The sequence below is a fragment of the Hyalella azteca genome, unplaced genomic scaffold (genome assembly GCF_000764305.2).
Source record: "Hyalella azteca isolate HAZT.00-mixed unplaced genomic scaffold, Hazt_2.0.2 contig15032, whole genome shotgun sequence".
Taxonomy (NCBI): domain Eukaryota; kingdom Metazoa; phylum Arthropoda; class Malacostraca; order Amphipoda; family Hyalellidae; genus Hyalella; species Hyalella azteca.
In genome coordinates this window covers 63,647-81,836 of record NW_025944898.1, presented here as the reverse complement: position 1 = coordinate 81,836, position 18,190 = coordinate 63,647, and the positions used below count along the sequence as shown (strand labels likewise).

At 36.9% G+C, this 18,190-nt stretch overlaps 1 protein-coding gene across 1 annotated transcript; it reads left to right on the top strand.

Moving 5' to 3' along the window:
• Positions 1-13,193: 13,193 nt before the first annotated feature.
• LOC108679505 (clumping factor B-like) lies at positions 13,194-15,749 on the top strand. Its single transcript, XM_018168132.2, has 2 exons — positions 13,194-13,295; positions 14,312-15,749. The coding sequence occupies exons 1-2, from the start codon at positions 13,260-13,262 to the stop codon at positions 15,422-15,424; spliced, it is 1,149 nt and encodes a 382-aa protein (XP_018023621.1). The 5' UTR covers positions 13,194-13,259; the 3' UTR covers positions 15,425-15,749.
• The last annotated feature ends 2,441 nt before the right edge of the window (positions 15,750-18,190 follow it).

The following is an 18,190-nucleotide window of genomic DNA, read 5'->3' as shown; positions in this document are numbered from 1 at the left end:
AGTGGGTCGAGGTGACGATGGGGAGCGAAGTGGGGACATGTTCTGGGAGAAGCGCTTGGTGAAGGACGGCCGAGTCTTGACAGGCGTGGAGCGTTGGGGGAAAGACGCGTTGTTTGCTGAGGTTGGAGACGTGAGGTTCACTGGGGATGTGCAAGGAGGCGTCGTGGGGGACGTGAGGCTCACGGTTGTCTCCTCACTCGCAGTGGATGATAAACGAATGGTGGATGCACGCGACATGGCTAATGATTTTCTGTTTATCAGAATATTTCACTCAGGGTATGCCAGCGACGATGCGAATATTAAATAAGTTGGCTAAAATTTGAAATCAATAATTATGGTTTTTGCACAATGGCTTGGTGTTCGTAGTGTAGTGAACATTTCCGTTTTGAAGCTCACAGGAAGAACTTCATGCATTCCGGCGGTCCCTGGCATGGTTGCGGCAGACAATTCTGTGCGCCCTCTCGAGGTCTTCGATCGTTACTGGCTTGTTTATAAGCCTGGAAAAATAAAAATGAGACACATCAACCTTGTTGGTATTATATTGTAATAAATTTTATCAATTATGCCATTCATTCACTATGACGAACGCTTGATAAACGAAATATTAAAATTAAAAATTCATTTCAATAATTAGGATTGCTTTGAAAATTATTCTTTAAATGATAGAAACGCTACATCGTTATTAAAAATCCTTCAAAACTATTGTTAGGGAAATAGAACCGAAAATTATTGCGTTTTGCCAAACATATTTTCAAACAAAGATGTCAGCCCCTCAATATTTGACTCACCTGATCACCCGGCATATTCAGTTATTACAATTTTACATTTAACGGTGTTAGTTGTTCCTTTCAGAGGATAATTTTGGTCAGAACACAAAAGTTTGAGAGATAATTAGCAATATGAAGTTTTACAGGAGTTCTATCTCTGAGCCGAGAGATGATGTGTTTAACGCGTGCAAAATATGGTGATATTTTCGCACATCCACAAACCTAGCGATTGTAACGATTGAACCTGAGGTTCAATCGTTACAGTTGAGGAATTTGTCGACCTTAAGATTTGACTCACGTAGTTCATTGTGACTCGTGATTGGCGGATGACCAAGTTCCGGAAAACATTCACATTTTGAATGAAGGAAATAAATTGAATAAGTCGAATGTGAGCGTCATGACTCAACACGTGAATTGAAACATTTTAATAAAGTGAAATAAAGCTTGTGAGATTAAAGTTTATTGATTCTTGCTTTTCGTCAATGGAAATGTTACTGTAAATAATCAGACTATCCATTGATATCAATGATATGTGATCAATGGTGTCCATGTTCTATGATACGAGGTTTTAGTAATGTTCGGATTACTACGTCATGCATTGATCTCAAATGCTAGAAAAATATTTGAAATAAATAGCTGTTAGTTTATGCATAAAAACCTAAATAATTCATAGAACTGCCCAAGATGTAATATTTTTCGGTCATAGATTAAGACATGTATACTTTTTCCGCAGCTGAAATCGTTACTCCACATTACTGGAGTAACTGAGCTGATTCAATTGGAGTGTTGCACCCCATGTATACCTCGGAGTCACACGCAATTTCCTTTACCAAAGGGCTCATGTATTGGCTGATATCCACTGCAGCGTAAATGCCTCTTGAATTTCGCCAGCAATCCCTCCGCTCGATTATGTTTCGATTACAACGAGGGCTTTCCACCAGGAAGCGCTGTCTGCGGCGTATGTTTGAACACAGAAGAGGCCTCTAGAAAGCCGGAAGCGAATTTCATTGCTCGATGATGGCATGAACCGTAAAAACATTAATTTAAGCTTGGCAAATTCACACCTGAATTTTAATTTGATGATTTTGATTTGAAATTAAAAATAACGAGAAACTTATTTTTTCCAGGCACAACTAGCTTGCTGGCAAATTCGATTATTTTTTTTCTGTTTCTTGCTTTTTTTAGCCGAACGGTAGAAGTTTGATCAGATATCGTCTGTCCGAACAAACAGTATGTTGAGGGATTGTTGGTCCGTACAAACAGCTTTTAAGGTATTGTCCGTCCGGATAAATAGTTTTTAAATCTATTGTCTGTCCGGATAAGTTTCGTGTGCATGTACAGGCTGATTCACGGAAATTTCCTGATGGAATTTCGAGCCAAACAGCCTGATATTGTAGGAATAAAGCGTGGAGTATTTCATATGAAAGGCAACGTCATGAAGTTTTGTGTCCCGCCTAGTCAGTTCAACTATACATTGGACAAGTGAGCAGAGTGCGCTTGCTGTAGTAGCAGGCGTATTGTCGTGAGCAGGCGTATTTTTTAATGGCTGTTTCATTATCGTTACTCAACGAGCATTCCGCACTCGGTTCCGTATTCGTCCTTCAGGTTGGGTTCCTGATCGAAAATCGATTGTTAGGTGGGTGAATAAATTTAGGGCAAGTGGAAGTGTGAATGCAAGAGGGTCTGGGGGTCAGTGGACTGCCACAACACCTGTAAACGTAGAAAAAAGTAGAGAAGCGTTTCTGCGTTCTCCACACCGTTCAGCAAGTAAACATGCTGTTATTCTGATGATTTAGCCTCATCTCCCTGAGAGGTGACCTTCTTTGTCATGACTGATCCCCCGATTTGACTCCGTATGATTTTTTATGGGGTTATCTTAAATCGATTGTTTACAACGACTGTCCAAGGACCCTACCTCATTTGAAGAACAACATACGTTAAGCCATCGCCAACACACCCATCGTTATGCTTCAGCGAGTTGAGCGGAACTTCAAAAATCGACTAACTGAATCCATTCACAATGAGGGCCGTCATTTATCCGATGTCATCCCTAAAACTAAATGAAACAAAAATTCAGATGATGTATTTTTCAATAAAATTCATATGGTATTGATATCTTTACTAGTTTATTCCTTGAGCTCTCAAATCAGGAAGCTTCCATAAATCACCTTGTACATCTACTTTGAACCAGTTTTTACTTTTTACTTCTTAATTAAAGTTTCTGGTCGATTGTATTTAGATTTTGTCGGATCAATTACCTTTAATAATGAAGTTATAATAATGAAGTTATTCAGTAATTCAGGCGCATTAATCACTGACGTATAGTTCATTTTAAGGTCAATAAAATTTTCACTTCAAGTGAAATCAAACTTAATCGAATTTAGAACAGAAATCTTTAAAAGGATGAACGTTTTAACGTTAATTTCTCAATTGGTCTCAAAAGCAAGCTTCAAAATATTCATCTAGCTTTTTATTTAAAATGCATTTTTATTCTTTTCATTCCTACACTTTTGTTTATTCACTACAGGTAGGCCGAACCCACTAGAAAATAAGGCAATTAAATTAGCTTCCCTCGTAGGAAGCAGAGGGCCTGGAGCGTCAACAGCTTGCCGACCAATTCACAATATTGCCGGAGACTCGGGCCAGAGATCGACTAGATCAACATTTTGTATTGAGTTGTGCACTCTTAGAATAAATTAATGTCGTGAGTGCTTACACTCATTGTTCACGCACAACTGAGGAGATAAGCTTCCAACTTATACCATTGATAGTTTTTACGAAAATATTAATCGTATGAACTAATTCAAAACTGTTCTTTACTTACATCTTTGTCAGTATTTTCAATATACAGCTTATTCTCAAAATATAGTTTACTCTTATTATATAATTTACTTTTATTTACTCTTAGCACATACTCTCACAATCACTAGAAAAATGAAACTAACAATCTAAAGGCGAATAAATATACTGTTTGCAACTGCTTCATGCACGCTTCAGCTAGTGCACTCGAAGAGATTGAGCGTTAAAGGCAAACATTTCTAATTGCATTTCTTGAATATTGTATTCACACTTCTCTAAATTTGACTTTGTGTTTGAGAAATATTAACTTTTATATTGATTGCATCTTTGCTGAATTGGGAATAATTCATTAGTAACAAGTCATTCAGGAGCCAAACAGGGATATTACGAAAATATATTATTTAAGCGTAATAATTCGTCTTACTAAACTGCAGAACACTGCTTACAATGACATTTCTGTAATTTCATCCTCATATATTATCTTCCTTATTTCGAATGTCATCTATGCACGCTCTAAAAATATGTTCTTACGCTCGCAAATTAAATTAATATTGAATAGGATATGTTAGTTTGAAACCCGTAAAAATCATCTATGAAAAAGGATTCTGCTTCTTCCATCTGGACACATGCTTGTTTTGGATCAGTTTCTATGAATTCTCATGGGCTAAATTCCATCAAGTTTCCTCGAGTTTGACTTCTAATGCGACAATTAGTGTATACGTTCTTCCATTATCAGGATGTGGAAAGAAGTATTTGGTAAATTATTTACGATACGCAAAGGAAAGCTGCGAGCTGCTCCAGATAATCAAGCGCGAGTTGCAGGCGAAACACGCAATGGGAAAAAGGGTTGCTAAAACCGGCTTAGAACTTAATATTGATTGAAAATTGAAAGAAATTAAACAGGTCTCGTTCAAACCTGCGCAATACAAAAGTAAATAATTTAACCTTCGCTGTCGATGATTACCTGTGGCCGAGCTGCGTGCGAACGACAATTAATACGAGCTTACGAAAGATCACATGAAATGATGACACAATATTAAGGCTCCACGCCACACCACACACATATTTCTCGCTTTTCTTATGTTCATCTATTAAACGTTAACGTGTGGATTGAACATCAATATCCTTCTAGGTAGGTTACATTAGTGTTGTGAATATATTAATCCAAATAAAGCCCTATATATAGCAGCTCATCCCAGCACTAGTACTAGCTGCGTTTTGCTGTTCTCCAAAGAGCAAACTAAACCTCCTCGCAAGAAGCTCATATATATGGACATGTCTTGGCTTTGATGCCCAAAAATTTCTGCTAGAAAATCGAACATCATGAGAGAATGAGAAAATGGTATGTGATAAAAATTAGATAACGTCGTACGTTAACTACCAAAATTTAATGTTGAGTTTGAAAGCTGATGATTCTTGCTTCTTTTCACAAAACAATAATATTCATGATCCTCCTAGCAGCATATTCATAAAATCTCTTCAGTGCACAAATAGCGTGTTGGATGGAAGCAATATTATTCACAGTCCTGTAGAAATAAATGCATCGATCAGTTCTACGTTCCCTCCTCATCATATTCGAATTGACTGAGTTTCCATATACACTGCTTCTATTGAGCTTGAAAACTACGTAAAATCCAGCAGTGTGAACTTCAGTTGGAGGCTTGGAGCGTTTACTGATCTCGTAGCCTCATCAGGGCTGCCGCGCCAAGATTGATTTACGATGTTGCTCAATCTAAGTAACGGCTTGATTGATGTGCAAACTTGTCGGTGGAGGATTTATGATCCTTAACCGGTCAAAAAATTGAGGTCATAAACGTGTTATGTCGAAGCGAATCCAGGGAAAGTTTTGAAAAACTTCTATCGTCCTAATGTGCTTTCCGATTTTTTCGCGGTTTCTTAACGCTTCAAAATATTATTTATTTCTTACATTGTTGAAGAAAACACAAATTCATACGAAAATATATGTTCCCATTATTATTTAGTATATAGAAGGTGAGCCTAGCGTTACTGAGTCATGATAATTCCTTCAATTTGGGAATTCTGGTATCATTCCCGTAATTCCTAATCCCGTATAAGAGGAATACATAAGAATACATAATACATAACACTTGAAAACATAAGAGGTTATGTATTCAAGTGAAATAAAGAGTCCTTCAAACCCACATTCTACATAGAAGATGGGACTCTCATTTCTCATTTTACTCTTGTTTCGGAATACGTAAAAAAACTTTATCGTCTTACAAATCAAATTTATATTCATCAAAAGCAAAATCTATTTTTAACTTTTGCTGCAATCCTTTCGCATTCTCTAGCTATATTAGAATGAATTTTCAGGTCCTGCTTATATGCAGACACGATAAGTATCATGAATAAGCACCACAACCCCTAGATATTATCAGTGCTAGGCTTACAACACACAGACAAACCCTCCAACATTTCCTAATAGAAATAAGATTTATTAACAACGATTTTTCCAAGAGAACTCAGGAGTTTAGTCGCTGCTAACGCAAACTTTGAAAACCTGTGCAAGCGAAAAAATTTTGTTTTACCACTGCGGACACATGAGCTTGGCCAAAAATATTTATGCAGAAAATATGCACTAAATTTTACTAGTTGTTTATAGGCAGACATGAAATTTAATTGCTCTTTCGTGTATACCTGCGTGAGAATATTCTCGTTCTTGTTCAAATGTATAATTCCATTACGGGTCTCTCTGTGTGATATAAAAGTATTTTCAAGGAAAATTCGATTTACATTTCACAGGCTCATGCAGCCAAGACTTTTTAATCCATTTTCCCTCGCAGAAATGTACGTTATTTGCATATTTTGTGAATTGCATTATATTATGCATTGCTTCCCAGCGAGCGGAATTCTAATGAAGGCAATACGAGGGAGCAACCGTAGCTTCGATCATTTATGTTGTGTGTAAATCCTTCTCTCGACTGTAATTTTAATTGAACTCGTTTTTGTTTCGAAGATGATTGTGCATAAAAATTGTTCTCATTACTGCCTACTTGCGAAGAAAACTAATATTTTCGTTTTTACGATGCACGTATTGCAATCGCTGTACATATCAGTGTGAGAATCGCTGCACAAGTGAACATGTGCGAGCTAATTATTACTTATTCGTTTATCTATTTAATATAGATGGTTTATTAATTGAGATGCATTCATTGCCAACCACGGGAAACATTTTGTCGCATTATCCTCCCAAAAATAAAGCGATCGCATGGAAATAATTAAATAATGAGTTCCAAGCAACGTAATTTACATGATCTGTTTTGTCTCGAACATATGATTCGCAGGTGACACAGACTTGTCCACCGAACCCAATGAGAAAGTTGAGACGAGATTCAAACCAGCTAGGCGTTTGTTCAGTACACATCTTCAATGACTCTTTAAAGAGCTTCTTTAAACTCTTTTACAAGTTTAAGTATACCATAAAAAACAACAGCATACGAGCTACGGACGCAGCAGCATCATTAGCTTTGAAGAGGTAGCATAAACAAATGGAGGGCTAGCTGTCAGATGGGCCCTCATACTTGTTAGTAAACGTTCACGTCAGTGTATGACCTCGACACGATATGCGAGCAATGAAACGCCTCATCTCGTATGCAATGCTTGGCTCCCATTAATTCAAAGTCGTTCTTTCAACTTGCGTATAAGCAATAAAAGTGTTTCTCAGAACATTTCCAGGTTTTAGGAACAAAATTTGTAAACTTTAATGGAGAGCAAAAGGTTATTTTCAGTTCGGTTGTTCATTACCAAAATACTGCTCACTTTAAAGTCGATTTATGGAATATTCGAAACGAGTAATTGGTTAAAATTTGTAAGCAGTCAATAGGAAAAAAATTTAACTCAGTACTCACTGCAGTGAGTGACAGAGAGCGCATTTTCTCGTCGACGAAAACTTGAGGTCACGGACGGACGGACGGACGGACAGACGGACAGACGGACGGACGGACAGACAGACGGACATGGCGAGCACAATAGTGCATTTTTTCCAAAAATGAGAAAATGCGCTAAAAATGGAATTATGAGATAATATCAAATTTACTAAATCTAACCTGGGTTTGAGCAGGCGTCTCTCGAGCGTCAAGGCAAGTTTATGCAAGAAACTAGGGCACGTATACTGTTGTGCAGCTTAGGTTCAGAAAAGCTACATAAGCGGCACTTCGAGCTTTTCAAATTTGTAACGATTTGGCTTGCATGATTGCTATAATTTTCTGTCAATAATTGCCTGTTGAAAACAAATAGCAGATAGATTGACATTTTACATTCAAGCCATGAATATAATCTCTCGTAAAAAATAAGAATAATATCGCTCGCTCGCACATCAGACATAAAATTAAAAACTAACGATATTCACACAGTGTAATTTTTCTTCGAGCATTTCATTTTTGTGTGTAGTTTCTTCGCTCGCAAAACAATGAACCAGAAAATTACTGACCACAGCTAAAGCATCTAGGAAAGAATAAGACGACAATGTCTGTTGGTTATACATTTCATTAATTCTGATTTTGGCTGCAAAATTTTAATTTTTCTTCCGAGATACTTGCAAAAAATTCTCGTGGAGACTGAAATATTCCGAATTTCAAATTAAAAAGATTCAATCAACAAAAATTAAAGTTATAATACTAACAAGTTATTATATTAAGGTGACAAGGAAACTGTTGTACTGTCCGTACAGATATATTTTTATTTTCGGTCACATCTGCATCTGATAAACTCGGTATTCAATTCTATCCATGCTCGGTTTAGGCGCACGCATTTAATGATAACTGGCCTATCAACCTCAATACGGTACCCTGATTAGATACAGAAACTCTTTCGAGCCAGACGCGCTGAAATATTTGTCTTGGATTATTTTACAGTTGGTAAACCAGAAGTTTATCAGCGTGCAATCAGCGTCTGAAAGTGATACTTCGTCTGCTGTCAAACGCAATACAAACAAGTGGATGCCTTCCATTTTACCTTTGCTTGTTTTATGTTTTAATGTACGAACAAACATTGAAATTTTTGGAATTGCAATCTGTTGTAAGATTTTTATATGTATCTTATATATTTTTAACGGAGTCAAATTTTGCAGATTGACAGCTCAGTAAAGTTGATATTATCAAGATGTGATCTCTTTCTACGGTAATATTTCGCTAATTACCCCTGTATTTTTTTCACCGTGTAATGTTTTGACTGAAATATTTATAATTTACTATGATCGCAGACCAGTGAATCTAAAACAAACTCGAATTCATGCTATAATTCAAATAATTATGTTAAAAATAATACAGTAGAAACGATCTGCGATGTCTCAAAACGTGGTCTTCAGATGTGAACGGAACGACGGACTGAATTTCTGAATAAAGTAACCCGCAATGTATTCAACCGCTGGCACATCTTTGATCAAATTTTTTGCATGAATTGAATTTAGTTCTTATTTTGGCTTCAATTTCAAATAAAAATATTTGATTGATCTATGAAAACTGCAGGCAGGCGTTCAATTCCTATCCGTTCAGGCAGGAGTTTTAACGGGGATTTTATAGAGCGCATTTGAATGTATAAGCAACAGATCTGAATTAATTTATCTGAGAAAACCACTCTTCCAAGAACTTCTAGAAAATTCTAGAGAATTTTCAATGCAGACAAAGAAGATGATTGATAGCATTACCTGACAACCGAATAGTGGATCCGGCGTGCTGCTCTTTTGTCGTATGAAAACGGAAAAATAAAAAAATTATCTGTTTGAGAGTCGGTTATTTTTAAGAAGGAAGAAGAATTTGATTCAAAATATTCTACAATATCTTCAAATTCTACATAATTTACGAAGAATTATTACGTATTTACCACAGCCGCTCTCAACCGGTCAGACGCAAAAAATCCGCTTGCAGTTGATGTTGAAACCGACACAAAACTAGCGGGGATCCCGCGATATCTGCCCCGGCAGGACCAAAGATCCTACTAAATAAATAGCGTTTATGATGAGCTCACAACCGCTAATGACATGACTCCTTCAAATGTCTGGCACTTGTGATGTAAATTATTTCTTATTTTAAACAGAACGCATCGATAATTCGTCTTTGTTCCTTCTAACTTGGCAGGTTCAAATGGCTTCAAACGTGTAAGTTTTATTGCATTCAAATGTCCACTATACGCCATTACTGACTTCCAGGCACATAAGGGAAGAGAGGGAGAAAATGAATTGAGGAAAAATATTTAGTTTGAAAATATCCTGTGAAATCGTTCAGCCTTACCCTGAGGTTCAGGGGTAATTGACTGTACGTCCATATGAGATGGTTTTTAGCACCCAACCATCATCAAGAGCTTATAAATGCAAAGCAGACTCTAAAACTTTTATATATACATATAGCCTCTGATTACAGTCTGAGGCGGCCTAAAAGGGATGACTCGAAATTTGTCATCTTTAGCACGTCGTCTGTTTTTGACCAACGTTTCATTGATGTTGGTGCGGACAGAAATTGCGTACTGCAAGAATGTCCCCAGTACGCAATTTGAATAATGAATAACTACCACTCGACTGCTTTAACTGGAATTGAAATAGTTGGAAGGGTATTATCATTTTGGGCTGAATTTCAAGCTGATCGCGAGCATTGCTAGGTTGAATTGTCAACTCCTGTGCCAGGCCACGATCAGTTTTGTCTTTTGTGCTTTTTTGTCTTTTTATCGCATTTTCTCATTTATGGAAAAAATGCACTATTGTGCTCGCCATGTCCGTCTGTCTGTCAGTCTGTCCGTCCGTCTGTCCGTCCGTCCGTGACCTCAAGTTTTCGTCGACGAGAAAATGCGCTCTCTGTCACTCACTGCAGTGAGTACTGAGTTATATTTTTCTGCTTTTGTGCGTTTCTTGGGAGTTTCTGCGCGCATTACGAGGCGCAAGTCTGCCTTTCTAAAAAAACAGTAAAATTTAAATAAAAAATATAACTCAGTACTCACTGCAGTGAGTGACAGAGAGCGCATTTTCTCGTCGACGAAAACTTTTGGTCACGGACGGACGGACAGACGGACTGACAGACAGAGAGATAGAAGGACATGGCGAGCACAATAGTGCATTTTTCCATAAATGAGAAAATGCGCTAAAAACCAGATTTGAAATACATTATTTTCATACTCAGCCAACATTAGCATTAGCAATCCTAGAATACTCACAAAGATGTTATTTCTTCCATCATTACTCACTGGCGAAAACAAATAGTATAGATTTATTTTTTGGGCCTGAAAATCCAAAACTAATATCCGTTGTTACTTCATTTCTCTGTTATAATATGCATTGTTATTGAATGACAAGACATTCCATACGCGTTCATATATTTACTTATTCAAATCGTGAATGCGCAATTGTTTCTGACTCAGAATTTAGGTGCTACAAACAACCAACAGATCAGGAACTTAGGATTATCCCACTTACAGGGGCTTTAGTAAGGACTCAGGCGTAGTTATTTATGGTGAGTCGCAAGCTTGTCGAGCAATTGCACAAAGCAGTAAGAGCAAACCTGGTGACGTCGTAAGCCCATTCTCCTCTAACTAACTAGCAATTCTTGATTAAACCTCATTGACGCATACTATACAGCTCCATCCAAACAGTAACCGCAAGCCTGAATAAAATATTGTATTACATTGGAATTCTGAGTTTATTGAAAAGTTGTTGAAATTGTTGAAAAAGTACGTTGAATAAACTTTACTATATTACATCTATCCTCCTATATCCTTCTATCCTTCCTTCCTCTTCTATCTCTTCTGTTAATTAATGAGAAATTCGATCCATGCTTGGTTTAGGCGCTGAAATTAGCCCAGGAAATTGAAGACTGAAGACTTGGCACAGTGCATCGAGTCTCAACGTCAGCTGAACTTGATGAGCCTCTCAACATGAAAGAAGGAGCGACATTAGCCTACTTTGAAGAAGCCTTCGTCCTTGTGACACGAAACATGCCTGGGTCTAGCAGCTTAATGGCTACATCTCAAGGATCGCTAATGTAATATATCCCTAAAATTAGGCTGGAAACTCCTAAAACTAAACTGAAAATTAATACTCAAATCACGTCAACTTGTTCCCAGAAAAAAAAACAAGAATACATTTTTGTTTAAATGCTCCTTATGAAAATGAGATTTAAAATTTGACAAATAATTTATAAGTACTTAATAAAATCGAGCGAATTGTTTTAAAACTATTTTTTACTCTTTTACTACTTTTTGTTTTGACTCCATTTATGGGTCGTCATTTACGCTGATGACGGATATGGAAACTTCATGTCGACGATGTCATTAAAAATGGCAAATTACCTCTTCACTTTTCTTTGTATTTAACTCGATGAATGTTTGCTCGACCTGGTTGCATCATTATCATTTATTTTCGTTGATTAATTATTCACTATTATCCTGACGTTCAAAAATGACTAATGGACACCATATAATAATGCATTTGAGAATTGCATCTTTCATCAACAGTGTTGCCAATTTTTGATGCCAATTTTTGATGCCAATTTTTGATGCCAATTGAGCTTTTATTTTGAAAACTGGCATCAAAAATCTCATTCTTGAAAATGTCGTTTGAAGACCATGCAGAGCACAGGAGCGTTGGATACCGAGTTTCAACTACGCCTTCTATTAATAAAACCTTATTGCTAACTGTCTTACTCGAGAGCCAGCATGACTGGGCCATTAAAGAAATTAATGTTAGTGCATTCCCTTCATCCTTCCCACCGAACTCAAGTCATGATAGATTGGCGTCAGGCTTCTCGTTCCTTATAACCAGGCTTCTTTGAAAAATGTCCTGACGACATTCGAGGCATTTCCTACTACGTGAAATCTTCACTGTCGTGGGCTTGATGAAATTTTGTTCCACCAATCGCGATGTTGAATTACGTTCTTGTACGAGATCAGGTGAAAACGAGGCTACCACTGTGGTTGGATCACAACCTGCAGATTTTCGCTGTGAAATATGTTGCTCGCACATCTGCTTACCTGCGGTGACAAATTATTGACAAATAATTTAGCATTAAAGTAATTCATTAATTGAACATGATTCATTATAAACATGGATTTAATACTTCAACTATTATAAAAACTTCCTATTTAACAGAGGTTCTCTCTCAATCGATGGCTCGCCTCAATTTTTCGCCCTTCGCCGCCCGCGTGGGAAAGCCTCCAGCTTGCGGGCTCATCTATCATCTTTCTAGGTTGGGAAGCTGATTAACATCATGTGACTGATTAACATCATGTGACTGATTAACATCATGTGACTGATTGACGTCAACTATGTCTGTTCCGGATATAAGCTGGTCGTAATTCAGCCTATGGCTTGTTCTTAATTACATGGCGTGAATGTCAGAATATGAAGTCGAAGGTTCTCATGTTTCAAACTCGCATTATATTTTTGAATTTACAGACGAAATTTCTTTCAACGTGAATGTAATTTGTAAAAGATTGGCGTTACTTTTAATTCATTGCATTTGATGCGTAGCTCATAACCGCTCAGATCGAGTGATTCATATTCTTATCTTGCCACCTGAAAACCATCATGTGCCATCGTGAGATAAGACAGATAAAGACCGATAAGGCTGCAACGCGCAACATATAAAAGCCACAGATCCCAGGGCTCAATATCAAATTCTCACTAGAATATTCTCAACCGAGGTGCATTCAAAGTTACTGCTCGAAAATCTGAACTTACAATCCATCACAATGCGTTTATGTATTTTAGCGTTGACGTTTACTTACGTGAGTATTATCTCAATAATTTAATTTCTATTAAATAATATTTAATTAAACCGCTTCAATCTGCTATATTATATTTTAAAAATTTATCCGCTCTTTTAATAACAGCTAAGCCATGACGCCATGGATTGCGGTTAATGTCTTGTGAAATTTGTTCATTGAGCGATACACGAACTGAATTCGGTGTATGAAATTCATTGATGGATGTATGATTGTGTGGTGGATGTTACAATGGGTGATTCATTGCCTCAAATTTTTAACTTGTTAAATTTTAGAAATATCACAACGGCTGCTAAGACTGCATGGCAATTCCAAATTAAGCCACATGTCATTTATGACCTTGAATTAGCCTCACGTTTTGATACAGTTTTTAGGTAGCTACTGATAAAAAAACAAAGGCCGATCAATCAAACCAAAACTAATTCAATTATGAGTGATTCTTGATAATCACAGCGTGCATGTTATCTTTATGGCAGTCAAGAACTGTCTCTGGCAATTTCAGACATTTTAAAATATTTTCTCGCTTCTTATCACTAACATTATACGTGTTAATATTGGAGCGATACTTTATCGAACAGAATAACAGAGCTGCCACTCAGTTCCATTGTCATTTAGATAATCGGTTGACATAATAAACCTTTCTAAACTAAGACACGAAAATTTGCAAACGGAGGTTATTGTGCATAATGTGCTCATAATTCATTTTCGATATATGTTTCATTACGCCAGGATTGTTATATTGATCATTTATCAATTCCCCGCGGAATATTTACGTCTAATTCATTCGCAAACTATTGTACTTGAAATGTGAGCGCATAAAAATTAATTGCAACAGATAATTTCTCAATGCTATAGACAGAGATAAGGCCGGGGTATGCTTCTGACACCATAATTCTTCTACCCAATTATAAAAGGAAAACTCAATGGTAATATTCTGGTATTAAATTTAGCTGCCCAACATTACTTATTATTATTTATTTAATTTTCGCTGCTTTTAACGCCCCTTGCTTGCCGTACAGGTGTGTGGGGCAGCGCTCCTGCCTGTGCCCCCCGACCGAGCATCGGTGTTCCGAGGCAAGGCGGTCCCTGTCGGTCACTTCCCGAGAACCCTTCCAGCCAAGCTTGAACCCATGCCTGAACCTAAACTTGAAAATAAACTTGAACCTATAATTGAGCCCAAACGTGATACAAAACTTGGAGCTGAGGGCAAGTTGTTGGAAGAAATCAAGACTGATTCTAAGGTAGAGTTGTGGCCTCAGCAAGCCAGCGAAAGTAAAATAGAGCAGTTGTCCGTTGATGAATCTGATTCCAACGTTGAATTGCAGTCAGAAAATGTGATTGAAGAGGGAAAAGAGCAGCTGCCTGTTAATGAAATTGACTCTGTAATAGAATCACAGCCTGACCAAACAATTGAAGCGCAAGAATCTGACAGTGAGCTGCTGTCGGTTGATAAAGTAAAGACAATTGATGTGAAAAATTCTGAAAATTCGTTGCAATCGGAGGAAGAGTCAAGCTCTGGGAAGGAATCTGATGAGGAGTCACTATCAAAAAATATTTCTGAGCAGGAGTTGCAATTGGAAAATGAATCTGTGGAGGAATCGCTATTGGGAAATGAATCTGTAGAAGAATCGCAGTCAGAAAACGAATCGGAGGTAGAATCGCTATCTAAAAATGACTCGCAGGTGGAATCGCAATCTGAAAACGACTCGGAGGTAGGATCGCAATCTGAAAATAAACCTGCGGTAGAATCGGAATCTGAAAATGAATCTGAGGAATCAGGAGAGTCCAATACAGACTCCCAGTCTGATGGCAACAACGAGCACGCGGATGAGTCTAAAGACAAAACATTTTCAGCGTCAGAGTCAGACGAAAAACAACATAAAAGCCTGAGATTCGTTGAGAAAATTGCTGAGAAAATCCAAACTCATAAGAACGCCGCTGAGAAGGATGCTGATAAGACGGCCCTGGTGGACGACGGCGAAGAAGGAGTAGACCAAGAGGACGAAGATGGAGTAGACCAAGAGAACGACCGAAATGCAAGTGATGACGAGGAGGGAAGTGATAGTGACGATGAAGAGAGGGAGGAGAGTGAAGCTAATAGCGACGATGAAAGCGATGATGAAGAAGATTGAACGACTTAAAATTCAGAAATCCCATTATTTGCGAGTATTCTTTTGATAAAATAAAACTCTCGTTATGTGTCATGTTCTGGGCGGCTAGAACTAATGAGTAACAGTAAATGTTTAACGCATATAGAGCAGTAATTACTTTTACTTGCCTTGTGTTTTCTTGAACCCGACTTTTTTTATAAATGGCGCAGTGTGTGTTGTGTGCACTTATATAGTCTTACTTTTGTGTTCTTTTTTGACGCTCATGGTCATTACACTATATATTTGATTATAGCATAGCCTGATTGATGGAAAATTGATCTTGTTGTATTAAATATGAAAAATGTCATTCATTTGTTTAACTATATCAAGTTCACTGAATCTTGCACTCAAGAAAATTTCCTGAGAGCCGACAGGGATTCTATAACTCAATCATAACTTCACTCACCCCAGATATTGAAATAGTGTAACTGAATATTCCAGCACGATCAAATTTGCACATCTCATTGATGGGTATAGAGGATTGCGTTATCATGTAAATGTATGTATCTTTCTTCAAACAATCTCTGAGCTTTTCAGAGATAGTTTTTTAGCCTTATTCCCTCTTTCCAAAATAAATAAATTGTCTATAATTTTTTATTTAAAATTCGTTTACAACTTTAATTTTCGCTTAAAATTCAACCTAACTATTATTTAACGCTATGTGAAACTAATTTAATGACACAAAAGTAAGCCTCAACATGACACTTGTAAATGCCCTTGCCATGATATTTTCTTTATCGACTCTGATTCAGCTTTTCGAAAGTCATGGATTCAAAAGTAAAACTAGCTTCACAACTCATTTGAAAGTTGTAACAAAAGCTTACTAGAACAAACCCTTGATTAGGGGCGAAACCAGGAACGCAATCTAAATTCCCGAAACTTTCTCTGGAATTTAATTTAATTTCAACAGAAAAAAAGCATGCAAATCTTCCTTGTTTGACAACATCTAGTAACAACAATTAATTTCGTTGCCATAACACAACGAACTAATAAATGCACGTTGACTTCTATTAACGAACGTGTCCGTTCCCGAAGCATTTCACTCTGATTGGCCGAAGAAAAAAAAACAGAGAATATTGAGTTCATGCACTATGAAATTTGCATTTCAATAAAGGCTTTAAAACGTGTCTTGCATATATATCAGTAGCAAAGTTTATAGAGCGACTGCATTGGTTGTGGGCGTCGTTAGATTGTGAATGGAGAGATCTGAATATCAAGTTTCCACCGTAGTCTAGATGATTTATTTAAAGAACAACATAGAAACAAATTGTTGTCGAAGTAATTGAATGGAAGGGTTTGCGTTCATTCCTTAGAGTGAAATAAAGCGAATTAATTAATAGTTTCTTCGTGCAAAATAATTTAAAACTAAAAATATATATTAAAAATTTTTTACTGCTTTTGTTTTGCATATTTATTTGGCTTCTCGCTAAGCTGTTGGGATTTTATCATATTCAGATATTAAAAAAATATAATTCAATGCCCTATACATTTTCCTCTCCCAGTATAAGACTGTTAAACTTGGAGGTGAAGGTAACTCTTGATGTATTCAGATTATTTATGTTACCCATCGAGTCCGATCTATGCAAATTGTTTGTATGCAAATATGGCGTCAAATTATTATTTCTAAAACGTCTACATTTCCCACCTTATTGCTAGTTTCACTAAAGTTTAAATAATACTTTTATCTCAATTTGTACTCGAGTTAAGTTAACTATAATATACAGTTTAAATAGTCACATCATATGTGAGCAAAGTTGGCTTTCGCTCTAATGTTAAAAATCTGGACTTGGTAGCTGTTTAGTAAATTTGGGCTTAGATAATACAATTTGGCACAAAAAAATGCGATGTTACATTGATAATATGAGGCATTACCTTTAATACTTCATACAAATCATGAACAATATTTTAGCCAACATTCTGAAACGCTGCTTTTAAAATCGGAAGATTTGGGCGCGCCGCTAATGTTCAGCTGTTGGCGCATTGTGCTCATGAGCTAATTATTGCGCATTGATTTATTTATTTACGCATTTTGAGCCGTCGAGTCTGATAAAGTTATTTTAAACTTTGATCAAATTTATGTAATAAGTTACGATAGCTTGTTTACTTAATTCAAATCTTGGAGATAAGTATTCGTGACTTATCGAGGCCTGAGTTAATTGCGCTTCTGTTGCAGAATTTTATTGTTTTCCATTAAATTCTTCTCTATAGAATGAACTACTTCGAAACTGTGGATAATTGAATGTTTAGCATCTGCGCATGAGCCTTACAAAACGCAGCGGATAATTGAACGTTTAGTCTCATTGAATATTTTTTACAAAACTCTACTGGATTTATTTCATAATGTCTATTCCGATGTATATAAGAATAATAATTATAAGCAATAATTTTTGCAAGACAAAACGAGAAATGTAAAAATATTTGCTTCCATAAAATTTCACGCATATACAATATGATGTCAAAGTACGGGAGATGTGAACGTAAATTTTAGCTCATTTTCAGGAAGAATGTGTCCACGAGATCTCATTTCCGGATAAAATCACTGCGCGCCATAAATATCTTTCCTAAATTTAATTATTTTGTGATAAAAGAAAACTCAGTCTGCAAGAGAACTGACAATTTGCCTCGTGGGGAAACTTTATCTCAGTACCCGATCAGCTAGCGGGTGTGGGTGCTGACTCTTGCTTTGAAGGTCGCCTCGGGTGCCGCTGCTGCTGCTGCCATTTTATGGGGGAAACAGTTAAGTTTTTA